Source organism: Protopterus annectens, chromosome 3.part0 (genome assembly GCF_019279795.1).
Source record: "Protopterus annectens isolate FY-2018-M chromosome 3.part0, PAN1.0, whole genome shotgun sequence".
NCBI classification, from domain to species: Eukaryota; Metazoa; Chordata; order Ceratodontiformes; family Protopteridae; genus Protopterus; species Protopterus annectens.
Genome location: NC_056731.1, coordinates 915470832 through 915497577, shown reverse-complemented (window position 1 = coordinate 915497577; position 26746 = coordinate 915470832). Strand labels below are relative to the sequence as shown.

At 43.9% G+C, this 26746-nt stretch overlaps 1 protein-coding gene across 1 annotated transcript in view; it reads right to left on the bottom strand.

Moving 5' to 3' along the window:
* Positions 1 to 26746, bottom strand: part of THOC1 (THO complex 1) — a 1639837-nt gene that overhangs the window by 922889 nt on the left and 690202 nt on the right. Inside the window, exon 10 of the mRNA XM_044065238.1 lies at positions 1906 to 2014. Within this exon, the coding sequence (XP_043921173.1) occupies positions 1906 to 2014 (109 nt within the window). The remainder of the gene's footprint in view (positions 1 to 1905; positions 2015 to 26746) is intronic.

The window sequence follows — 26746 nt, the reverse complement described above, 5'->3', positions numbered from 1 at the left end:
ATTCGTAATTTCAGGAGCTGGCCGACCGGCACTTGTGAACTGCTTCTGCTTCGGGCACCGCGTGGCAAGAAAGACTGAAGAAAATGGTGTCGGCTCGTTCTTTTATACCCCTGTCGCACTGACGTCAGGGAAGAAGCGACGATATCCGACGCCGGACCTAGACTTTGGAATTCGGCTGACCGAGGACCTGCCTGACGGCAGGAAAACCCATCTGTTATGACTGCAGCTGTATGCACGATGAACATCATGCAAGCATGAGTAAACTGGAAAGAGTACAACAGAAATATAACAAGGGTATCCATGGATGTGAAAATTTAAGTTATTAAGAAAGACTAAAATATCTGAACTTGTACCGTGTCTCTTACAGATATCCAAGATGAGATCTTATTCAGGTATATAGGGCATTCATTGACAAATACCTTTGGGAATGTTTGGGATTAACAAAAAGTACTAGAGAATCATCAGACAACCTATGTAGGAGATTCTACAGGAATGAGAAGTGTACTAAGTGGTTCTCTGACAGAGTAGCTGATGCATGGAACAGACTACCAAATTGCATTAAAGAAAGTACTAGTTTAGATATTTTTAAGAACAGCCTGGATACTTATTATGGGAGCAAGTGTTTTGGTATACTGACAAACTAGAAGGGCATTAATACGCATGGTTGAAATATTTGTATGTATGCATGTATGTATCTTCATAAAACAGCAGAAAGTATTCTAAGAACTAAGCCAACACGGAATGACTAAGTAAGGGTACAGTGAATGGGCAAAAGGATGCTGTTACTTACTGGAGATAATCAGCAAAGGAACCAAGATATTGGAAGCAAATAATTAGGGAATGAAAGTTAAAGTGGGATGAGACCAAGCAGAAGGTTGGACTGAAGGTTACAGAGAGTCTTTCATACTAGGGACGATAACAGAATATAGGTAAAGAGCACTGGAGAGGGGAGTGTTAAGTGAAAGACCAGCTATTTTAGATTTTTTGTTGAGTCTAGAAAAGTCAGCTGTTAAAAATTTGAAAATTAGTACAGCACATTAAATATTGCTCAACAAAATATTGCATGATGACTATATCAATCAGAAGAGGTAAGATTAGGAAGAGAGACTGAAAAGGCAATAAACGAAGAAACAATTCTACCACAAACAGTGTGTTCAAGGGTAAATGCTCTTCTCCTCCCTCAAAGAGAGGTGAAATGACCTAAGCTTCCTCATTCCTCTTCCCATCCATGCCAACTCCAAAAGGTGCCCAAAATGCTAGTTAATCTTGGCCAGCCTTGACTGTAATCAAGACATTATCCTTCTATGTCAATGGAACTGGCATTTTTTTCTTTGTTAAATGTTTGAAGCTTACTGTGTTATGCTTTTCACCTAAACAAAATTAACCACTGAAACATATGTAATCCTCTGGGAAGCATCTTGTCCACATGCTCTTCCTAGTTATACTTTCCAAAGAGAGTTAAGTAACAAAAAATACCAAACGGCAACAAAATACAAAGCAAAAAATTTCATATTTGCCAGAAAAATAACAAACGATAAAGGCAAAGTCCACATGGTCCTGCCACAAAGCAACCAAACACCTAAGATGGAGGAGAAGGTTATTCACTTCAGTGAAAAAAAAGTGGCACAGGCAGTACTTCCTGCTGACACTTTTGTCATGTGAAATAATCTCAAACGCTTTCAGGAGGTCATATGAATGCTCTAAGATGGAACAAAGACAGACTTCTGCAAAGTACGACAATACCATTCATTTAAGAAGGGACTGCATCAACGAGCCTTATGACCAACGTTTTTTCATGTTAAAAGCAACATAAACAACACGCACTAAAAATCAAAACAAAAACTCTGCAATGAAAAGGAAAGAAAAAATACAATGTATACTTTTATAATGCGGAACACAAACTACCTTCAGAAAGGTCTTCCAAGAGACTTTTTCATAGCATTGAATGGGATTCCGGAAGAAATCCTGAAGTGACCAGAATTTGCGATACAAGTTGTAATCTATAGGAATAGAACTGGAAAAATAATTAACTTTTGTAATACACATTGCATTTCCTTCCATAGAAGTGTTCTTTTGAAACATTAAAACTAACCTGTTTGCATTTTTTGCATTTAATACACAATTTTGCTCCTTATTGCTTAGGCTAAAAATCACAAGACTCCCTTTTATTGATCACCATCCACAAGAGCAAGAAAAGCTTGTATTAAGAAAAGTGCATACAGACCCCCACCCCACACACTGCTTTTTGGAGAATTTCGTCAACTGTACTAGTCTTTCTGTATTTTTAAAAGGTCTGCAATACCACTTAACTGCAGGAAATTCAACTGAGCACTATGGCAGCAAAGAACCACAGGCAGCATACCAGTAGTATGATTAACACTTCCTCTAAATGTTCCAATGTCATATTCCATATTGGCCCAACAGTTCTGCAATGATTTCTCAAGCTTTACACCAATAAGTATCACTTTTTTATTTTTGTTTTCTCAAGAACACATTCAGAAGGAATACACCAGTACAGCAGCAAGGCATGGACCTTCATCACGCTTCTCCAATCACTGACCTCTGACAACAATGCTGCATCCAGACACACACAACTCAGTGAGGTTAAGTTATGCACAATCAAAGAGAAGTTCTACAGACAGCTGGTCAAGCACCCACCATACTTACACTCATACTACTGTGAGCTGTGCTGCACTAAAGAACACACATGCATTCACTATCAAATACAGTTGTGTGAGAATACTTGTCAGAACTGTACATATTTGAATACAGGTATCCCTTCTGCAGTAACATTCATGCCTGTGAAAGAAACAAAAGATAAATACAGATGGGGGAATTGCAGATCAAGAAATAATTCAACCTTAACATTTACTACTACAGTGAATTCTCAGACAACTGTACTACATTGTTTATATGGATCACTGCTGCAAGACCTTCACAGCTTAAACAGGTAGGAGGACCACAAAAATACATTTTTCTCCAAACCCCACTCTGCCTCTGGAATGTACATATAGTTTGCAATACCTCAAATTGCTATGGACAGATAACTAAATAGCCATCTCATAAGTGCTCCAGGCTGAAATGTGCCTAAGAAGGTTGCCCTAGAAGAATGCAGTTTAACTGGTTCAAGCAAGATGTCTCCTTTTTTTTTTTTTTTTTTTAGCAGAAAGCTATACAGTCAGTCAACCACTTAAGAAGGGTTTGCTTACACACCAGTTTACCCTCCATAAAAGTAAAAAAAAAAAAAAAGTGGTCTATCCAGCTTATCGCCTTGGGCCTCTCCAAATAATTTCTCAATTGCCAATGGACATCCTAAAGATGTAGGTTATCCCCCCTCGTTTTGTAGATTGGGAAAAACACTGGGAGCTGAGCAGACTGGCTGACAGACAATTCTATAATTACCTCAAGCAAAAATGCCATATTTGTTTTGAGGCAAACCCTGTCCATGTGAAAGATTGTAAATGGCTTTTTACTCATCAGGCTTATTACTCTGAAATTCTCCTCTCTGATTTGAGAATCACTAATAGAATGCTGCTAAGACAGAAGATTCATATGTTCATAAGCAGGTACTTGGTTAGCTGCCCTTGCAGGCCATTTTAAGCCTATCCAATTTCCCTTTTTGTACTTGAAATAACCTATCCCATTTGGTATAGACTGGCCTTACCTATTCCATGGTCGATAATATTAGCGCTAATGAGAAAAACTGGGATCATACCATTGATAATTGGACAGGATCCATGCAAGAGATAAAGAATTTAAAATTGCCTCTGTGCATTAGTACAATGGTGCAATCCTGGGGTAAATTTTCGGTTTCCCATCCATAAATCTAAGTTGCACTTGAATATGGACAAAGATGAACTTTGTTTTATGTGGATGGGGAGTCTGTTCCACTGCGGCTGTATCCTCTGCGAGATATATCTATCCCTCCAAACTGTTCCTTTGATTTTGCAGTAGTAGTTTAGATCCCTTAGACTGAATATTTCTGATGCCATTTGACTTGATGTGCAGTAAAATCCATCAGTTATGGGTCAAAGGATGCCTTGTATGCCAGACACAGGCCATTTTTTAGCAGTCTGTAGGATACAGAGTATATTGATAAGGCTTTAAGTTAGCACATGTAGGACATGTTGCTTAGGCCTTGTATCCTTTTAGTAAGGGCATTCCTGTTGCTGCATGTGTCTGGACAGGCACATGCCAAAGGTGGCATTATATTAGGCCTAATGAAGGCTGCGTAAAGGGGGACAATGGCATCCCTAGAAAGTACAGTTGTGTACACTTACCATAAATGCAGATGTTCGAGTGTATTCACTGTTGCAGTCATTACACTTGGGTTATCCTGCTGGCAGGCTACCCTCAGTCGGCCTGAATTCCAAAGTCTAGGTCTGGCGTCGGTCGCTGTCACCTCTTCCCTGATGTCAGTGCGCCAGGGGTATAAAAGATGCAGCCGACGCCATTTTCTTTAGTTTTTCTTGCCCCAGATGTCAGGTGCCCCCAAAAGGGTAGGCTAAAAATATGCCAATAAAACATGCATGCACCGAAATATGTAATACCTTCATCTACAAGCAAATACACCACATAGGTTGTATAGATTAGAGAAGTGTAGATAAGTTCCAGCAAAGAAAAGGGGGATGGTGGGTGGGTAACCTGGACTGCAACAGTGAATAAACTAGAACAGTTAGTTATGTACTCACCATAACGATCGATGTATGTGGTCCCTCTCGCCTACATTCCTTACTCACGGGTTGCTCCGACTCGGCCAAATCTTTCTAGTACGAAGTCTCTAATTGGCTGGGCTAACCCGGTATCCCAGGGTGCACCTCGCCCTAGCCTCAGATCTTGTTTGCAATCATAACAATCATAACACCCATAACCCATACTCAACACTGGAAGAAATCCAGCCAGATAGGGGAACAAATCACTGACCTTGAAGGGTCCACGGAGCCAAATCATTCTTCCAATTCCTCTAGGAAGGGGGCAAGTGGGAGGGTACGTAGGAATGTAGGCGAGATGGACCACATACATCGATCGTTATGGTGAGTACATAACTAACTGATGTTATGTGGTCCTATCTCGCCTACATTCCTCACTCACGGGACAGCGTCCCCAGCACCTCTATCCTGGGAGGCTCATAAGAAGATGCTCTTGAGAACCGTGGAACCAAAGGAAGCCCGGCCCCTAGAAGCCATGTCCAGCTTGTAATGAGTAATAAAAGTGTTGGAAGAAGTCCAAGTTGCCGCAGCACAAATATTATCCAAGGAAAGCCTAGCATGGAAAGCTACTGACGTAGACATAGCCCTGGTAGAATGAGCCTTGATGGGAAAGGGTAAAGTTCTGTCTGCTGACGAGTAGCTGAATGAAATACAGTCTCTGATCCATTTAGAAATAGTGCACTTGGAAATAGGGCAACCTGCTCTGTTCTCTGAAAAGGACACAATTGATCAGATTTCCTAACTTGCTTTGTCCTATGTAAATAAAATCTCAGTTGTCTGTGCACATCCAACTGATGAAACCTGAACTCTGCTTTATTGGAAAAGTTCAGAAAAAACACTGGTAGCTCAATAGATTGATGAAGATTGACAGGGGATGATACCTTTGGAAGAAAAGACAGGTTAAGCCGGAGAGAGACTCTGTCCTTGTGAAAGACCAAATATGGAGGTTTAATGGACAAGGCGTGAAGTTCTGATACCCTCCTGGCCGATGTAATGACTATCAGAAAAGCAGTCTTCCAAGATAAGAATTTTAAGTCACAAGTGGCAGCCGGTTCAAAGGGTGGTGACGTAGTAGCTTGTAGCACAAAGTTCAGGTCCCATGGCAGTACAGGCTCAGAAACTGGGGGACGAAGTAACCAAGCGCCTTTTAGAAAGGCTTTACAGAGCTTGTGGCCCATAAGAGAGGGCTCATAAGATGTGTGAAAATTGGAAATTGTGGCCAACTGTACTTTAATGGTAGTGGAATAGGGGATGAGAAGGGATCAAACCCTTGGGCCTGAGCCCAAGTGGAGAATTTCCTCCATTTGCTGGAATAAATCTTCCTGGTGGAAGACTTATGAGAAGAAGACAAGATGTGCACCACTTCAGAAGAAAAGGAATGTAGCCTGACTAGGGATAGAATTGGAGCAGCCAGGCTGTCAACCTGAGGGTTCGCAGGGATGGGTGAAGTTGTCTTGACATGTGAATCAGGAGGTCCGGCACTGGGTCCAGAGTCCACGGACCGTCCAGTGCGTACCGTTGAAGAAAGGGGAACCATACCTGTCGAGGCCAGTGTGGAGTAATAAGAATCATCCTGCTTCCCAAGGATATGGCTTTCTGTATCACTCTTGGCAACAGAGGAAATAGCGGGAAAGCGTAGACCAGACCGGGGGGCCAACTGTGAGCTAGAGCATCCCTGGGAGATTCCCCCTGTGGGGGGATCAGAGTGAAGTACTTGCTGCATTTGGCATTGAGGGGGCTGGCGAAGAGATCGCAGTAAGGCTGACCCTACTTTTTGAAGATCTGAACCACCACTCGGTTGTTCAGGGACCACTTGTGAGGCATCAGAATAGCTCTGCTTAGTCTGTCCGCTATCACGTTGGACTTCCCCGGAATGTGCGTTGCCACTAGAAACCGTTGGGAAGACACTGCCCACTGCCACACTCGCATGGCCTCTCTGCAGAGGGGATAAGATTTGGTTCCCCCCTGCTTGTTCAGGTACCACACTACGGACATGTTGTCCGCGTTAATTGCAATCGTTCCCAGAGGTAGAGAGTCCTTGAGTGCTCGCAACGCCAGAAACACCGCTCTCATCTCCAGAACATTGATGTGCAAATGTACCTCGTGGTCTTGCCAGGTGCCTTAGACCGTCCTGCCTAGATAATGCCCCCCCCACCCCATCTGGGAAGCGTCCGTGGTCACTGTGGCCACTGGAGACATAGGAACCAAGCTCCTTCCTCTGTCCAGATTGGAGGAGCGAGCCACCAGAGGAGGTCCTGTTTGCATTGCTCCATGAGAAGTATCAAGTGGGAAAGAGGAAGCTTTTGAAAGGACCACTGAACCGACAGAAGCCACTGTAGGATCCGCATGTGTAACCTGGCCAGAGGTACCAGCATGATGGTGGAGGCCATGGATCCCAAGAGCTGAAGAACTAACCTGGCCTGAACTTTTCTGAGGGGCAACAGTGCGAGGATCTGAGACTGCAACACCTTTATCCTGTCCTGTGGCAGAAAGGCGCGCATTTGAATAGAGTCTAGCTCTGCACCTATAAAAACAACACGCTGTGAGGGCTGCAAGGCAGACTTTTCCTAGTTCAAAGTAATTCCTAGACGTTGGCAAAGTGAAATGGTAGTCTCCCTGGCCTGAACGAGCAGATGCCTGGTGGGGGTGGCGAGAAGCCAGTCGTCCAGATACAGAAACACCTGGAATCCTAGACGTATCAGGTGAGCTGTCACCACTGCCAAACACTTGGTAAACACCCTGGGGGCTGTGGTGAGACCAAAGGGCAGGGCACGAAACTGGAAGTGACTGGCTCCTAGCCTGAGGCGTAAATGACTCCTGGATGCCTTTTCCATTTTGATGTGGTAATAGGCATCCTTGAAATCGATGGAGCACATCTATACTCCTTTCTCCAGCAGTGGAAAAATGGACTGAAGTATGACCATTCGGAACTTGGACTTCAGAACGTAGCGATTCAGTCGACTGATATCCAGAATGGGTCTCAGGTCCCCTGTTCTTTTCGGCACCAAAAAGAGTCGTGAGTAAGTTCCTGATCCGACATGGTCTGAGGGGACTGGTTGGATGACTCCCTTTTCTAGCAGCTTTGCCACTTCTAGTGCTGCTTGATCCCATTGACTGGGTGGGACGTCCGGGATCCTTCTGACTGGAGGGGGTGTCGACGCAAAGGGAATAGTGTAACCTCCGGTAACTATTCGAAGCACCCAACGGTTCTGGGTGATGCTCTCCCAGGCTTCCGGATGCAACGAAAGTCGGCCCCCGACTGGCTCCGGAATAGCACAGTCAGGCAACACCTCAGGAACGCTGGAAGGAAGAGCCGTGAAAGGAATCGCGGTCTCCCGAGTTGTGGGGGCCCCCTCTGCCTCTAGGACGGCGTCTTCCAGAATAATTCCCCCCCTCTGCCTCTGGAGGGGGACTCACCTTGAGCCGTGGGAAAGAACCTCTGAGACTTTTTGAACCACATTTCCCTCCTCTCTGACCCTTGGGATAAGGCCTAGAAGGGAGAGAAAAACAGGCCCCTATGGCAGATAGGGTCTTTCCCTCCTGTTCGCATCTGGTGAGAGTGTCTTTCACTTTGGGGCCGAAGGGAGAGGACCCATCAAAGGGGGAGTCAGTGAAGGAAGACTTAAAGGCCTCCGCGAAAAGACACAGGCACATCCAGGCTTGCATTCTGAGAGCTACGCCTGAGCTAGCTGCCCTACTCGCCCCTTCGGCTGCATAAGATATGAGCCTCATGGACGAGTTGACAATGGACCCTAGGGTAGACAACTGGGTGTTGACAGTCTGCGCTACCGCCTCAGGAATGTTACCCATCAGTGCATCTCCTAGCTCCTTCGGGAGATCTCTTTGGAGCCGAGTGAAATGACAGAGGTAATTCAACGACCGTAAGGTGAAGGTCGCCGAAGACAGGGTACCCTTCCCATACCGGTCCATACTCCTGGACTCCTTCTTAGGAGGGTGGACTGAAGACGAAGCCTCTGCAACTTCCTGCTGAATGGCTGCCGCTGCCACCACCAAGGCATCTACCGAAACCCCTTTGGTAAGAAACTCTTTGCCCGGTGGAGCAGACAAGAACTTGTTTGGACGTCTGGGCACCGGTTCCACGGAATCAGGGTTCTCCCACACCCTTCGACAAATCAAGTCCAGGAGTTCGTCGAAGGGTGGAGACACCCAGGAGGCGGAGGGTTGAGCTCCGAAGGCCTTGAGGAATACCGACTCCTCCTCAGAGGGGGTCCTGGAGGGCCAGTCGCCTCTCTGTCTCAAAATCTCCAGGATGTCGGAGAAAGAGACATCGGTGGACGACTTGGGGAACCCCTCTGATTCCTCGAGGTCGGTATCGGAAGTGAGTGACTCGTCCTGGGAGTCGATGTGCTTCCTCTTGCATGACGTCTTACTGGGAGGCTCTTCAGGCACCGATTGAGGGGCCCTCAGAAAGTAGGGGACCGCTCAAGGGGGTATTCCCATACCTTCGGGCTCTGCTGTCCATGGAGAGGGGGGCATCAGAGGCTCTAGCCGGGGTGTAAGGGGACGGAGTGACCGATCCAGGTGATGTACCTGATGACCTGGCCAGGGCGCTCCTCATGGCCTCGAAGGCTGGTCCCCCCGGATCCGAGGACCGACCAGTCCCAGAGACCACGATCGGAGTCGAGATTCCCCGAGCCGAAGCACAGAGAGGGAGGCTCGGAACAGACAGGAGTCCCGAGGCATCCCCCTCGGGTCCGACTGAGGAAACCAGAGTGTCGAAACCAGAGGACGGAGCCGACCTGGTAGGAGCTGAAGCCGGCTCCGATAGACTCGCCCAGGGTATCGGAGCCGACACCAGAACATGACTCGGCGCGGGGCACTCCGGCTCCGACAACACATGGGTGTTCGGAGGAGGAATCATCGATACAAGCATGGGAACCGGCTCCAGAGCCGACTGGGTCAGAGCCGAAAAGAGTTTTGCTAACACCGGCGACTGTAGGAGCCTCTGAACCACCCTATCCACATCCAAATCAGACAGCCTAGAGGATTTGGAAGAAATAGAAGGAGATCTAGATCTCCCGACTGGAAACTCATGCCTGACACTGGGTGACCTGCTCAGGAGAGGTTCCAATAATATCGGAGCCCAGGTCGACCCCAGTACAACAGATACCTCTTGTGGCCCCCGAGGACAATGGAGCCGAGGAGGTAGTATCCATATCAGAGTCCTTCTCCTTCGGCCCTGAGGGCAATGGAGCCGAGGATGTAGTGTCCATTTCCGAGACCTTCTCCTTCGGCCCAGAGGACAGTGGAGCCAAGGAGGAAGTATCCAATTTACAGACCTTCTCCAATGGCTCTGAAGAAGCAGACGGAGCCGGAGATCTTTTCTTGGCCTTAGGAGACTTAGACTTGGTACTAGAAGGCGGGGACGACTCCAAGGCCTCTTCAAAGGAGGGCTTGATCACACCTTTCAAAATCAGTTTGTTTTTACGTTCCTGCAGTACCCTAGGGCTAAAAACATGACAGAAACTGCAGGACTCTTGCAAGTGAATAGCACCAAGACAATAAACGCAGATGGAGTGCCCATCTGTAAGGGACATTTTATGGCCACATTTAGTACACTTCTTAAACCCAGAGGGTTTATGTTCCTTCAGTTCTTTCGACATGGTAAGCAACCGTGCCACACACAACCAACAGAGTCAAACACTAAGGGAGGGTGGGAAGACCAACAAACACTTGACAGGACAAGGAAACTAACTTAAACGCTTCCTAAAAACAAATTTTTAACCACTAACACAACAGCAAATCACAACCAGGAGGACACAGGAGAGGACTAGGTCCTCTACGGGCCTAGCCCGCGAAACAGTAGGGATACCACAAACAACTAAACTCTCAACCTCACGCAACAACTACTCAATCACGAGGAATAGCTTATGAAAATAGCTTTTGTCAAAAGGAGACTGCTAAAATACTAAAAGTATTTTAAAAGGGTACTTAGCCACAGCCAAGCGAGACCACGTCCTAACTGTACGAGCGGCAAATGAGATCTGGGGCTAGGGTGAGGTGCGCTCTGGGATACCGGGTTAGCCCAGCCAATTAGAGACTTCGTGCTAGAAAGATTTGGCCGAGTCGGAGCCGATTCCCGGCTCTGAACCTGTGAGTAAGGAATGTAGTCGAGATAGGACCACATAACATCATCTACATTTATGGTAAGTGTACACAACTGTACTATGTTCTTTGTGTTTCACTGTTGCAGTCATTACACTTGGGTTGAATCCCAAAGCTATGGATGGAAGGCTGGAGCTAAATAGCATTAGGAGCGGCGGCCCTGCAGAACTTGAGTGGCAAAGCCTGCCCTGGATTTAGAGTAGAGTGGTAAATGATAGTGCTTTGTAAAGGTGTGCACTGAACTCCAGGTAGCAGCCTCTAAAATGTCTTTGGTTGGTACTCCCCTGAGGAAGGCTGCTGAAGTGGCTGCTGCTCTGGTAGAATGTGGCCTAATGCCCTTAGGCATTGGCAAATAGCAGAAATGAATGCAGTGGCCTATCCACTTTGAAAGAGTCTGCTTTACGATAGCCTTTCCTTGTGATCCTGCAGCATATGCCACTAGTAGTTGCTCAGTCTTTCTGAAAGCTTTGGTTCTGTTCAAGTAGAAGTGTAGCTGTCTGTGTATGTCCAAAGAATGCAGAATTCTCTCCCCCTTATTCTGTGGGTTTGGATAAAAAGTAGGCAGATGAATAGTTTGTTTAAGGGCCACAATGGACACTACACCTTAGGCATAAATGTCGGGTTTGTCCCCAGAGAAACCCTGTCTGGATAAAAAATGACAAAAGGTTCCACAGCATGAGTCATCTTGCAGAGGTTATTGCTAGGAGCAGAGCTGTTTTCCAAGATAAAAACTTTATATCAGCTGTAGCAGCTGGCTCAAAAGGGGGCAGTGTGAATTTTTCCAAAACATAATTGAGGTCCCATGCAGGTATTGGTGATCTCCTTGGAGGCCTTAAGTTTTTGGCTCCTCTGAGGTATTGCCTTAAAGGATGAGAAAAGATTGGTGGCTCTGTATTGTAATGAGCCGAAATGGCAGAGGCATGAATTTTAATTGATGAAAAGGATAGGCCTTTGTCCAACATCTCAGTTAAGTATTGCAAAATCTGAGGAATATTTGGTACTGATGTGTCAATTCCTTGTGCCTTGTTCCAGGCACAAAATCTCTTCCATTTTCCAGCATAAGATTTTCTAGTACTAGGCCTCCTGGCCTCCAAAATGACATCCATCACCGTTTAGTGAGAGGTGTGTTTTGTATGACCACATTATCCGCCATGCTGCCAGTTTAAGGTCTTGAGTTAGACGTGCAGGATCTGATTGTTTTGTTGGGACCGTAGGTGAGGTATTTGAGGTAAGGTCCAGGCTGGGCACTGAGACATGTTCCTTAGGATTGGATACCAGTACTGGCGGGGCCAGTCTGGGGCAATCAATATCATTTTTAGCTTCTCTTGTCTGACTTTTAGGAGTACCTTGGGGAGGAGAGGCAGTGGAGGAAAGGCATATACTGTTAAGTTTTTCCAGCTGAAAGATAGGGCATCCACTTTCCATGCTTGTCTGTGATAAGTCCTTGTGCAGAATTTCTTTAGTTGGCAATTGTGAGGAGAGGCAAATAGGTCTATGTCCGGGCATCCCCATTTCCTTGTTATGTTGAAGACTTGTGGATCCACTCTCCATTCGTGGGGATCCATGAGGTTTCTGCTTAGTTCATCTGCCAGAGTATTTATCTTTCCTGGCAGGAATTGTGCCTACAGATGTACTTGGTAACTCAATGCTGTGTCCCACAAAGTCATGGCTAGTCTGCAGAGGGGGTAAGAATGAGTGCCTCCCTGCTTGTTTATATACCACATGACCGTGGTATTATCCGTCTTTATCAGTAGCTGTCCCAGATGAAGTAGGTCCTTGAGGGCTGTCAGGGCATTCTGAACAGCTAGCATCTCTTTTTGATTGATATGTAGATGCATTTGGTTGGCGGACCATGTGCCTTGAATACATCTTCCTGCCATGTGTGCCCCCCAGGCATAATCTGATGCATCCGTTGTCAATGTCTGCCTGGCTGGGGGTAAGGTGAATGGCTGTCCCTTGTTCTGGTGACAGGCCTTCGCCCACCATCGAAACTCCTGTTGCTGGCAGGGAATGAGAGTAATTATTGTTTCCAGGCTGTGGCAATGCTGAGTCCAAACACTTTTTAGGTACCATTGAAGTTTTCTCATATGCAGTCTTGCATATGGAATTAGTAGAATGCAGGATGCCATGAAGCCCAAAGCCTGCAGAATTTTTCCTCGCAGATAACTGGGCCTTTGTTGCCAACAGTGTGAAGTAGGTAGTCAGTTGCCTTTGTTTGTCTGGCGTGAGATAAGTCATCTGGGCAGTTGTATTTAAGCTTGCACCCAGGAATATTATCTCTTGAGAGGGTACTAGTTTTGATTTTTGTTCATTGACTGTATCCTAGGCATGGTAGTAATCTTTTTACAAACGCCAGATGCTGTAGTAGAATGTCCTTGTTCTTTGCTTGGATGAGGTAGTCGTCCAAGTAAGGATATATTTGTATTCCTCTTTGTCTGCAGAATGCAATTACTGGTGCCAGGCACTTTGTGAAGACCCCGGTCGCAGTAGATAAGTCAGAGAGCAGTGCAGAGAATTGATAGTGCATTGAGCCAGCTTTGAATCTGAGGTATCTTCTGCATGTTTGTCCGATTGGGACATGCAGGTATGCCTCTTTTAGGTCTAAAGTCACAAGCCAAGCCTTCTTGCCCAGCATGGGCAGAAGCTGCTGTAAGGTCAACATTTTGAATTTTGGTTTATCCAGATATGTGTTTAGAATAGATAGGTCCAGTATTGGTCTCCAGGCTTTGTCCTTTCTGGGTACCAAGAACAGTCTTGAATAAAATCCTTGTCCCTGCTCTTGTTCTGGTACTTGTTGAATGGCCCTCATGTCCATGAGGGATGAAACTTGTTTTTGTGCCTTTGCCCATTAGTTTTTTGGTAAGTCTGGCCAACCGTTTGCCCTTGGCAGGGTATGAAAGTGAAACTTGTATCCCTGTGACACTATGTCTAAGATCCATTTGTCCTGGGTTATTATGTGCCAATTTTTGAGAAAAAAGTGCTAGTTTTCCCCCTAAAGGCGCTGCCAAAAAATAAGTGCTTGGCGTAGGCAGGGGGAAGTCATTGGGACCGTTTCCTGTAAGGCTGTGACTTGTATTCTTTACTTTTGGAGGTAGAAGCACTCCTTTGTTTAGACCTGTATGAACCTTGGGGCTGGGATCTGCCTTTTGGGCGTCTATATCTGCCCCTTTGTGGTCTGTCTGACACTGGAAAGGACCAATTCTTTGTAGGCCAGTGTCTGCTAAATCTTGGAGGCTGTACCTGTAAGAAATCCTTGACCGTTTGCATAGATTTAGCTTTGTCCTCCATTTTCTTTAACACCTCTTCTGCTTTAACACCAAATAAAGTATTATGCTGTAATGGAGCATCTAATAATTTTGCTTTAACATGATCTGGTAAATTTTGTTCCTTTAACCAAGCATGCCTCCTAATGACAGAACCCATGACAGCGGCCCTACATGAGGCCTCCAAAGAATCAAAACTACATTGCAAAGTATGCTTTCCAACTTGCTCAGCTGCATGCAATAAATCCTGCATTTCTTTGTTTTCTGCACCTTCAGAATTTATCAACATTTTCTGTTTAAGCAGTGATGTAATATATTGCTGATATTTGAGCATATAAAATTGACAATTTAAAGCCCTTATAGCCAAGGTAGCAGAGGTGTAAATCTTCTTTCCCCATCTGTCTAATGCCCTAGAATCCCTGTCGGAGGGGGTAGGGTTTTTTGCAGTAGATGCCTTGACCCCTTTGGGACCCTTAGAAATAGTTTCTGGGTCAGCAGCAGGGTTCTTGAAAAGGAATTTATGAGAGTCAGGCACCCTGTAGTACCTGTCCGGCTTAACAGGAGCTGGAGGTAAGGAGTCAGGGGTCAGACTGGACTCTGAAAATACAACATCTACAATGTCTAACACAGGCGGAATAGCTAGGGGCCTGCGCTGTGGGAGTAAAAGAAAGTTCCTGAGCCTTTTCTTAGATTCAGAACAATCTTGACTCTCCCAGTGGAAATGTTCCCTCAGGTTTCCCCAAAAGAGTAATCCTCAGGAGGAGAGGCTGAAGGGATAGATTCTTCTGCATCAGAATCCTCAGAGGGAGGAAGACCATATTCTTGATCAGAGGAGGAATCTGAAGAAATGGAAACCTGATCTGAAGATTCATATTCTGTCTCTTGCCTAGGCCTCTTATCAGGAGGGGGATAGGATCCACTGATCAAAGTAATTACGTCTTCGGCCATTTTGAGCATCTGTTTTTTAGGCATGGAGGCCTGACCATGAAGCTGTTGTACTTGTTTCTTTGTCTTTAAAGATGCTTTAGTCTTTGCCTTTGTAACTGGAGTCGCTTTAATATACACTTGAGTAGGTCTGAAAACACCCTCAGAAGCAGATGCCTGCTCAGCGGCTCTGGACCCATCTGAGGGAATAGTTTCCGAAGGTCTAATACCTTGAGCTTCCAGCGGCCTAGGCGACTCCACGTGGGAATCTGCAGCAGCCTGTGGGTCCAAAGTAGCGGACGTCAGGGGCTGCGAAAGCGCCTCACTGTGAACCGGCGACTGGCTTAGAACAAGCCTCGTCATTGGTTTTAGACCTCGGATGCCTGTCCTTTTCTTTTTCTTTACGTTTCTTGTGAATTGCGGTAGTCGGTTGGCTATCCGACGGCATCGTGTAATTAAATCTTCTGCCAAAATAGTGAAAAGCAAAATCGTACCGGCGCTTTATAGTGCGCTGGTTAAATCTAGCACAAAACCGACAAGCAACGTCGTGGTCAGGGCCTAGGCAAGGAATACAGTAAGAATGAAAATCCTTATGAGGTATTTGCTTCCCACTAGAAAGACAATTAACTTTTTCTGACATTGGTCTGGAGCAAGAAAAAAGTTTTCCCCAATGGGGTACTTAGCTTTTAATGAAGACTTCGAATCTGAAATTCGAACACGAAAATCTCAGAAGTCGGCCGACCGGCACTTGCGAACTGCTTCTGCTTCGGGTACTGAGCGGCAAGAAAGACTAAAGAAAATGGCGTCAGCTGCATCTTTTATACCCCTGGCGCACTGACGTCAGGGAAGAGGCGACAGCGACCGACGCCGGACCTAGACTTTGGAATTCAGGCCGACTGAGGGTAGCCTGCCAGCAGGATAACCCAAGTGTAATGACTGCAACAGTGAAACACGAAGAACATCTAGACACAATCCTTTTGTTTACAAGTTGTTCAGTACAGAAGGACTTCCTTATAACAGACACATGCCGGCCAAAATCTATGTCACTGTCCGTACAAGTTTCAACTAGGTCATGTCTTAAGTGCGTATTGTCAATGTGGTGAGATCCGTGAGGAAGATAACTTCCTAAAGGATTCAACAATGCATTCAACATTAGTTTCAGTCCATGATTTTGGCACCAGTTGTTTATTTAGGACAAACCTTCCTGCAGGAAAGCAAATCATTTGGTGATTCAATGACTGCTTTTAGCTTGCAGTCATCTGCAAAAAGTCAGCCAGAGCCCTTTGGTATTGGCCTTTACTTCAGAAAAGTAGATATACAGGAAAGGTCCCAGCACAGAAATCTGGGGGTGTTGGTGACAGGTCTCTTTGTGGAGGTAACTTCCCCTTACACCTGGACTGTCAAATGGCAATCCAACAGATGACATAGGGTTTATTCCCAGGTTATTTAGCTTTTCTATTATGCCTGAGTGGGGAACTGTATTAAAAGCTTTCACCAAGTTCAGGTATGCTGTATGTACCATTTTGCCTTCATCTGTTGCTTTGGTGACCTTTTCAAAAAAATCCACCAGTTTGAGTAAGCATGACCTGCCTTTGACAAATCCAAATGGAGACAGGTCCAGTGTTTGGAGGTTTCTTATGCCCTCACTAATTCCATAAGTCTTTCAAGGCTTTGCATATGAGGCTGATCAGACTTATGGGTCTGTGGAAGGTCTTCCCTTATGCAGGAGAATGACTGTAGCTGTTCTCCATTTACTTAGTAAAAAACCTACATGGAGGCTGAGACTGAACATTGTTGCTAGTGGTGTAGCTAAATTGTGCTTCATCCTATTTAAGATAAATCCAGTGATCTTGTTAGGACCCATCGAAGCAGCATTTTTAATTTTTGATAGCATTTTTAGGACTTGGTCTTATGTGACAGCTGGAGGCGAGCCAGTTTCAGGAATACCTTGAAGGACAGAAAGACAGAGGAGAGAGGGGTAAAGTTGGAGCTAAATTTATCACCCAGTAGTTTCACTTTATCTTCAGTCTCAGTGTAGGTAACATCATTCACAATCAGTTCACACACTGCTGCATTGTGCTTTTGGGACTACAAACATAACTAAAAAAGAATGTCTTATGATTGTCGTTGGCTTGGGAGGCTATTTTAGCTTCAAACTTTGCTCTGGTGGATTTATTTAAGTTCCTGAGTTATTTGTTTACTTCGGTGGCAAGGGCATCCAAGAGTCAGCTGAGTCAGAATGAAACACAAGTTGCATGGTGGAGGAACCATTCTTCTCAGTGGCCTGAGGTGGATGACTACTCTTGAAAACTGCTGCATTGTTGTTTGCCAGAGTTACGTGCTGTGAAATACAAGCAGAGATTGCAGTGACATGCTGACTAACAGAGGAGTATGACAGTCCTGCTCTAAAGAATCTGATAGTAAGAAGGCACTAGAATCACCTGTTTCTAAAGGGTCCCTGTTTTTTTTTTTTTTGCAAACAATTTTCTTGTTTTTTTATATTGGGTTTCTTGGCTTATTTCTATACAACTACAACTGGAGAGTAAAAGTGTAAAAGGAATAAAAACAAAGACAACATCGCTCGGACCATCAGCCCAAGTCCTTGTAATCTGTGGTAGACCAAGGTTCCAGACCTCCAAGTGACAGGGTCTGTCTTTTGAGGCAGAAGATAAGACATCTGTCTGGCTGTCTGTGCCACCATAGTAAACCAATGCTGTTTGGACTTACAAAGTACGAATATCGTGCTGGATTGCCTCTCTGTGGAATCGTCTCAGGGGAAAAAGCATACAGGAGCCAATTCCTCCACTGAAATAAAAGGGCACCTGCCCCCCATGGCCTGCTGCATGGAAGCCTTGTACAATAACTGAGTAGCTGTTGATTCACTGTGAAGGCAAACAAATCCATGTTTGGAAACTCATACATTGTAAAGTCAAGTAAAGCTGTGTGTTTAGATTCCATTCATGATTTCTCAAGAATATCCTGCTTAGTCCTCGGCTAGACATCAAATGCTGGAGGTGTTTTGAGAAAAGACAGATGTAACTGGGAACATGTTATGTGACTGTAACAAGCTGGAAGCACACTGTAAGAAGCTTTTAAAATCTGTCAGAAATGTTGGGGGAGCAGACTGCAACTAAAGAAATTACTGTTTTGAGCTGTGACAGGCTCTGAATTGCCTAGACAGAGAAAAGCCTTACTAAGTTTATTGCCACTAGATACCAAAAAAGCACTTACTAGAAAATGGAAATCACAACTTAAGCCAACCACAACTTAAGTTTTACATATTGTAAGGGAGACAAAAGAGCCAGAGGTGGGATTGAGAAAAAGGAACAAATGATATAAAAGTGAATAGAATGTGTAGGAACAACATTCAGAATAATGTTCAGAAGGAGAAGTATAGTTTAAGGGAAGGTAGAAACTGAGCAATTAAGTAATGCTACGGTGAAAGATAACTGAAAAAAAGAAAAAGTCTGCTGCATTAAAATAATGATGAAACATGTTATTTTCTTTTCTATCGATGTATATGTGTATGTGTCATTGTTTAAAATGTGATTTAATACAGGTGTTAAAGCGTCCTGGAACACCTGGAACCGGCTTGGTCTGCTAGCTGCCATACCTACAACCACTAGTCTGCATATAAAATATGATCTCATAACTCCCTGCTTGCTTACATACCACATCACCACGGACAGCAGGATACCAATCTTCCACAGGGCACTAAATGTCTTGATAATGAGAAGGATTACTAGCATTTACTTAAGAATGATGTGCTAGCTTCCTTGTAAAGAAGACCATGTTTCCTGAACTGACAGGGCCTCCAAATTACATAAAGTCATATGCATTAGTTGCACAATAAATGAATCATCTTGGGCCGAGAAAAAGGCCTTTCTCTGTTTCTGCAAATGTGCTCCACCTCCCAAATGAACTTATGGATACACAATATCAGAAAAACCTTGATCCAGTGGTTCAGAATGCTTGTTCCAGAAGGACTTGAACTACTGGATCTTCCTCACATGTTGTCTGGCAATGGTCTATGAAGACCACCGAGATAATGCCTGAAGAACAATAGCCATAAAGCATATTATATTCATAAAGTATTTTAAGAACTACGCCAACATCGGGGTGGAAAAAAACATTTTGCCGATAAGTATGACTGCAATTATGGGTACAGAGAACAGGCAAGAGGGTGCTGGAATTTACTGGAGAAAACTGGCAAAGGAACCAAGGTACTGGGAGCAAATACTTAGAGGGGAAAAGTAACTGAATGGAAAGACGCCAGAATTCATTTGGACTGCTGGTTAGAGATTACCTTCCCCATTAAGGACTGATAGAGTTATAGGCAAAGAGAAAGAAGTAGGGGGGTCCCTAAGTGAAAGCCAGCACTGGTAGAGTTTTAGTAGAATCTAGAACAGAAGCTGCTGTTAAAAAATGGATAATTAGTAGGGCATATAAAATGGGGTCTATATTAGATGAGCGACCGTTCCGATGTTCCAATCACATATGGTCGATATCATATGACTGAACGTCGGAAAGGTCAAAGGTGAAAGTCAACAGCTTTTCAAGCCCAGAATGGGAAATTTTCCCTTTCTGCACTGAAGTGCGTTCCCTGAGTTGGTATACTTAAGTAGGGGGTGTGGGGGGTGCAGGGGGGGCTTGCCCACTGCTCAGAGCGGTAAGGCAAGTTTTTTTCTTTTTTTTTTCTTTTATTACATAGTCAATGTTTCAAACTTCGCTCATGTGAGGTTTGAAGTTTTGAAACTTCAACTATATAATATAGACCCTATAAAATGCTGCATGATAATTATAGGAAGCAATCACAGGAGGACAGAATGGATTGGGAAGAGAGATCGGATACGCAATTCACAAAGAAACAATTGGGGATATATATATATATATATATATATATATATATATATATATATATATATATATATATATATATATATATATATATATGGCTGCCAAATATGCAACACAGTCTATAAGATTTAGGCTCTTTGCTTAGGTATTTTTATACCCTAATCAGACTCCAAAGAATTTTTCCTCTGACAGATTGCAAATGTTGGAGGTGTGATGGGGAAGAAAGAGGTAATTGGGAACGCAATAAGTTGGCAGACTTTAAAATTTTCCCTTAGACTACTCTAACAGAAATACTGGGTGAGCAAATTGGTGTAACTAAGGAATTTTTTTTTTTATCTATGACACAGAATCAGAATTGTCTAAACATTGTAATGCCTTGCTTAGTTTAATTATAGTGGTTGCCAAAAAAAGCAATTACTAGAAAATGGAAATCAAACTCTAAACCAACTGCACTAGAAGTAGTGAATATAGTAACAGAGATAAAACAACTGGAAGTGGGACCTTTAGGAAAGGGCAGGAGCAAATTACATAGAAAAAATGGGAAATGTGGGAACAATACATACAAAATAATGTTTTGGAGGAGGAATGAGGTTTAAGGAAAGGCAGGAAATGAATGAGCTTTGTAATGCTCGACTGACAATGACTGGACAAACTAAGTGAAGTATAATGTTTGCAATTGAAAATATGTCAATATGGTTTGTTTTCATTTATATAAATATATGATTGCCTGTGTCATAAGTGGTAATTTAATAACAATGTTGTTAAAAAAAAGAAAAAGATAATGCCTGAGGAAGTCCCTAGCCTTTGTACAGTCCATGGCAGCCTGCTGGAGAAAAAATAGCTCCAGGATTAAGGACTTGTCTATTGGAAGGCATACCTTTCACTGTTCCTGTTCAGAGCTGACCCTTGGAAAACTTTTGCCCCCTGGGGAGTAAAGCTCAATCTGGGTAACTAAAGCAACAGTCCCTGGCCCTAAGGTAATCTGTGGTGTTTCTCAGGCTGTCCAAAACATCATGCTGCTTCTATTCCTGAAGGAGTCATAAAAGGATTAAATGTGTATTCCTTTGATTTTCAGGAACCATACAACCAGTACTATTCACTCCGTGAACACCCTAGAAGCTGAAGAGAGACCAAAGGGCAAGGGAAAGCACAGTGGTATGGAAGGGGTACAGACATGAATCTAAGAAATTTCATGAGGTCATCGTGGATCAAGACAAGGAATTATGCATCCTTCCAGTCCAGTGCAATTAGAAAAGCTCTGGACAAAAGCAACAGGATTAGTGACTGGAGAAATACCACCCTGAAAGTGGGTAGTTAGTGGAAAAGATTTTGCTTAAGGGGGGGGCACACTCCTAAGGCCCACCCTTCTTGGATATCAGAAGCAACCAGAAGTAAAAATCTGATTCTTTTTCAACTGCCACAACTTCTACCTCATCCCTTGCACCAAAAGCTCCTGAAGCAGAGGCCCTATAGTACAGAGGGATAAAGCCCTTATTGCACGGCAGACTACCTGGGGTTCAATCAGTGGTACAGGTGATGAAGGGGGTCACTGGGGGAGGATGGGAGATGTTGGTTCACCCATTCTAAGAGGAGGGAGACCGCCTAACTCTGACTGCAATAAACACCACAGATGCCTGGAGAATTCTGCATAATTTTATTTACTCTGTGGCTTACAGCCTCACAAGTGTCCTCTTTTCGTTCATACAGGCTAAGGTAAATATAGTCAGAAAGTAAACTTATCATAACAGCAGATATTCTCATAGATAACTGTTGCAGCAGCCTAATCTGTTTGGGTTATATCTTGCCAAGGATATGACCAACCAGCCAGTTTATAAAAATTGAAGGGCACATGCCACTCACTCTAACTGCCAAGAGCTCACTCAGCACTCCATATAAAAAGCAGTCAGACTGCCAAAAGCTTCAGACCTTTCTTGCCACCAAAGTATGCTTCTTATCTGGGCTTCACTGACTAGCAATCCTTCATGCCTGGGCAAACAAGCTTCCTTCTGGGGAAATCCTTTGTGAAATTAATATTAAACTAAGGAAACTTATTTTGTTTGGACTGTCACTCTGAACTAGGGGACGTTATTACTGTGAATGTCTGTGGAAACATACCTTATTTAACTGTTTTTTGAACTTTTTATAACATTCTTATAAAGAACATGTGTGTTATTGGAAGTACTTGTTGCTTTTGCGGACTGACGTTTTTCTTTTTTTTAAAAGCCTCAAAGCCATCTTATCTAGCACTGTGTTTACTAACTTGTACAGGTTACACTTATTGCCTATGCAGCAGTTACCCGTCTCTGATTCTTCCTTCCCTCTTCTGCAAGAAGAAAGCTGTCAGGGAAGTCTTTGCATATCAGGTCAGCTCCAGTTTTCACTCAGCCCCAGATGGGCGACCCTGCTGTCTGGATTTGGGTCCGCAGACCACTCGGTTTTATCTCTGGTGAAGTAACTACAGCCACAAAGGACCGGGTGGGATGAGAAGAGGGGAATAGACATGTCTTCGGCAGTTGTAAGGTCCGTCTATGGGCAAGGGAGAATTGATCTTGCTGGTCTCTAGGAAGGGGCGGGTGAAGTTCTACTGCAGAGCCAGGAAAGGGAGACTTAGCCCAGAACAATATGCCTGTTTTGGGTTGGTCATTTTCCAAGGAGTTTCCCTAGGAAAAAAGAAAAAGTGAACCACTTGGCTTCTCCTATTCCTATTTCAATGGGCAGGAAATATTTGCTGGGATTTGCTAGGAAATTGATTTCCTTTGTTTGGCCTACTTCCTCTTCAGAAAAGGAAGAAAAACAGTGGCTTCTCTTTCTTACTCAGATTTCCAGTCAGAAGAGCAAGGATATGGAGGAATAAACTATTTCAGGATTTTGTTTACAATCTGAAGACTCTGATTTTTATGGAGTCTTCCTTCAGATTTTTCCCCTAAAACTTGACTTAAAATGAAGGAGGATTTTTCAGAGGGATGAGGATGAAATTCCTATTGCCTAGAAAATATATTATGATTTGTATTCCTCAATCTGCAACTGCTCCTCATTTTTTATTTGCTTCAAAGAATGTTTTCCTGAAAGCGGATAGTCAATCTACTGCCCCCTAGGTTATGCAGGTACCTCTGACTCATAAATACTTATTTTTATAACACTAAAGCAGACCCTGAAGTGAGTTCCCTATCCAAAACTGCTTCTGCTAGATGGATTTCTAATGATAATCCCACTTCTCCTGAAAAGAATATGAAAGCTTTTGATATATTTGGGTGGAAAGTTTATTCTGCTGCCACTTTTTAAGCTATCAGTTGTTAAAAGACAAAAGCAAACTGCTAAGCTTCCTTCTTCTGAGGTGAAAAATTCTTTGACTTCCTCTTTTGTATCACGTAATTAAACATACTTTAAGGTGTTCTTATGACACAACGGATACTGTCATCAGGTGCTCTAACTAGGGCAGTCATAAGAAGATATGCATGTTCGCAAAATGTACCTAAAGATGTAAACTGGAATTTTAAATTCTCCTCTGGATAAGGAGATTCTGCTTGCCCCTTCGCTTAAGAGATTTGATAAGAGGGAAAGATGACTCAAAGGCTGATCCAAATCTTCAACCTTACTTTTTAAAGGTAAATAAGATTTTTCAACCACCACTGCTTTTTCAGATCGTTTCAGACAGATAGGTTCTGAAAGTTATTCAACTGGGGTACAACTTGGCAGTGGGAGTCCCTCCCTCTTTCCAGGGGATTCCTTCTTGCCAAGTAAAGCAATAACCTCCTTTACTCCAGGTCTGAAAAAAGAAGTTATGTTCTTACCGTAACATTCCATCTGTATTATCGATCTTCATCTATTCTTGACTCTTGGGTAGTCGGTTCCGATTTTTGGAACTGGTTTGCCCATTACACAGCTTGCACAAGCCAAAAATCTCTTGAGCTAAGACTGTACCCATAATGCCCCTCTCTATTACCTCAGATAGAGTATGTAGCTGTGTAGAAAGACAGAAGAATCATACCAAACATGAAGAAGCCATGTCCAAGGTGAGACCTAACAAGGAACCCAGGACAAGCGATCGATTCTCCAGAAATTCACAGGAGGGGGAAGGAGGGTGGGATGCCAAGAATAGATGAAGATCGACAACACAGATGGAACGTTATGGTAAGAACATAACTTCTTTATCTAATGTTGTCAATCTTCATCTATTCTTGATGATAGAGACAGAGTCCCCAGCTACTTTAGATCCTGCGTGGCCCTATCAAAGGATATTCCTGAGAAGCATAGAACCAAAGGAAGTTCTTCCCCCTGGAGACCAGATCCAATTTGTAATGAGTAATAAAGGTATGTGGAGTAGCCCATGTTGCTGCTGAACACATCTCATTCATGGAAGCCTTAGAATGGAAAACCGCTGAAGTGACCATTGATCTGGTGGAATGCACTCTGACAGGCACAAGTAACTTGAAACTCTGTTATACATGTAATTAATGTCTCATAGCTCTTTTGACAAGGTAACTTTGGAGACTTGTGTCCCCAAGGTTGGGCTGGAAAAGGATACAAACAACTGGTCTGATTTTCTAGATTCTTTAGTCCTACTGAGATAGAAACATAATTGCCTGTGAACATCCAGTAAATGTAAGCAATATTCACCTTGGTTAGTGAAGTTAGGAAATAAAACAGGTAAGTCGATGGTTTGATTAATGTTGAATTCTGAAAACACCTTCGGAAGAAAGGATGGACTGGTTCTGAGTGTAACTATCTTTATGGAAAACTAAATAAGGGGGTTTTAAGCATAAAGCCTGAATCTCAGAGACTCGTCTTGTCGAGGTAATAGCTATGACAAAAAGCGTTTTCCATGAAAGAAACTAAGCTGCATGTCGCTGCTGGCTCAAAGGGAGGAAGCAGCTGTGATGAGGAACAAAGGTCAGATCCCATGGGGGTAGGGGGTCTTTAAACAGAGGTATTAAATGCACAGCTCTTCTAAGGAACACTTTACATAACCTATGTAAAATCAGAGGGAGGTCCTCAAACCTATTATGAAAGTTAGCGATGGCAGCTAATTGGACCTTAATCATAGAAGCTGAAGCTCCTTGATCAAAAAGAATGACGAGAAATTCTAGAACTCTTTCCACTCTGGAGAAAGGGTTGAGATTATCATATGCCCATATTGAAAATCTCTTCCACTTTCTAATGTAGAGTTTCCTGGTGGATGGTATGTGGGAAGCCAAAAGAATTTTCCACACCAGGGAAGGTAAATCACTATACCTGACAACTAGCGAAATTGGAGGAACCATGAGATTTTGAAGGCTGAGATGCACCAGTCCCTTAGGGTCTGGCAGCAGGTCTGGAACTGGGTTGAGAATCCAAGGACAGTGAACTAGATTAGACCACAGAAAGGGGAACAACATTTGTCAAGGCCAATAGGGTGCAATGAGGATCACTTTGCTTCTCAACCTGGTTGTTTTCTTGAGAAAGACTGGAATTAGAGGGGAAAGGAAAAAACAAAGAGGAGATCCGGGGGCCAATCGAGGAGAAGAGCATCTTCTGGGGACTCCCCCCTGTGGGGGATTAGGGCAAAGTAGCTTCTGCACTTGTTCTGGGGTGATGCAAATAGGTCATAGCAAGATTGGCCCCAGCGATGAAAAATCTTCTTCACTTTTCTGGGATTCAGAGACCACTCATGAGCCAGAAGTATACACCTGCTCAATTTGTCTGCAATCACATTCGAGTTCCATGGGATGTGCACTGCTATCAGAAAAAGGTTGGAGGAACCTGCCCACTGCCACACTCTGAGGGCTTCTCGACAGTGGGTGTAAGACTTGGTTCCACCCTGTTTGTTGACGTACCAGACCACAGACATGTTGTTTGATTGAAATGCAATGGTTCCTAGATGAGGGACAGATTGAAAGGCTTGCAACAGTAATAGCACTGCCCTCAAAACCAGAATGCTGAAATGCAGGTTGGCCTATATCAGGAACTAAGTGCCTTGGACTGTTCTTCCCAGATAATGCCCCCCCCCCCACCTCATCTGGGAGGCATCCATGGTCACTATGGCCTTGGGTAGAGAAGGGGCAAAGGGGCGCCCTAAAATGATTTCTTCAGATTTCATCCACCAGGACAGGTTTTTTTTTTTTTTTTTTTTTTTTTTTTTGCAGTGACTGGTGATAAGAATATATTGAGTCATTGGATGGGTTAGACTAGAGTACTGTGATGCTAGATGCCACTGTAGTAGACGCATGTGAAATATCGCTAGCAAGACCACAGTGATGGTCTCTGCCACGGAACCCGATGCTTGAAGGACTAGTAGCACAGGGACTTTGTTTTTGCAGAGTACAGCAAGTACTTGGGATTTTATCTTCTGTAATCTGTGTTGAGGAAGGGAGGCTACACAAGAGATTGAGTGTTGAGACGAGCTCCTATGAATTCTAGATCTTGAGTGGGTTTAGCTGAGATTTTGATTGACTGACTGTGATGCCCAGGCAAATAGACAAGTGCAGAATGAATTCTGTTGCTTGAAGCAGTAGATGCCTGGTGGAAACGCTGATGAGCCAGTCATCTAGATATCTAAACACCCAGAATCCATAGTCTTAAGTGAGCTTTACCGCTGCCGTACATTTGAACACCCTGGGAGCTGTGGTGAGGCCAAATAGCAGCACTCTGAACTGAAAGTGACTGGCTCCTATCTGAAAGCAGAGAAACCTTCTGGATCGTTTGTCCATCTTTATGTGGCAATACGCATCTTGTAGGTCTATAGAGCACATCCAATCACTTTCCTCTAGAAAGGGAAGACTAGACTGAACCGTGACCATCCAGAATTTGGATTGTTGAACAAATTTGTTTAGAAGGCTGAGATCCAGAATTGGTCTCAAGTCCTCTGTCTTTTTTTTGCACTAAAAAGAA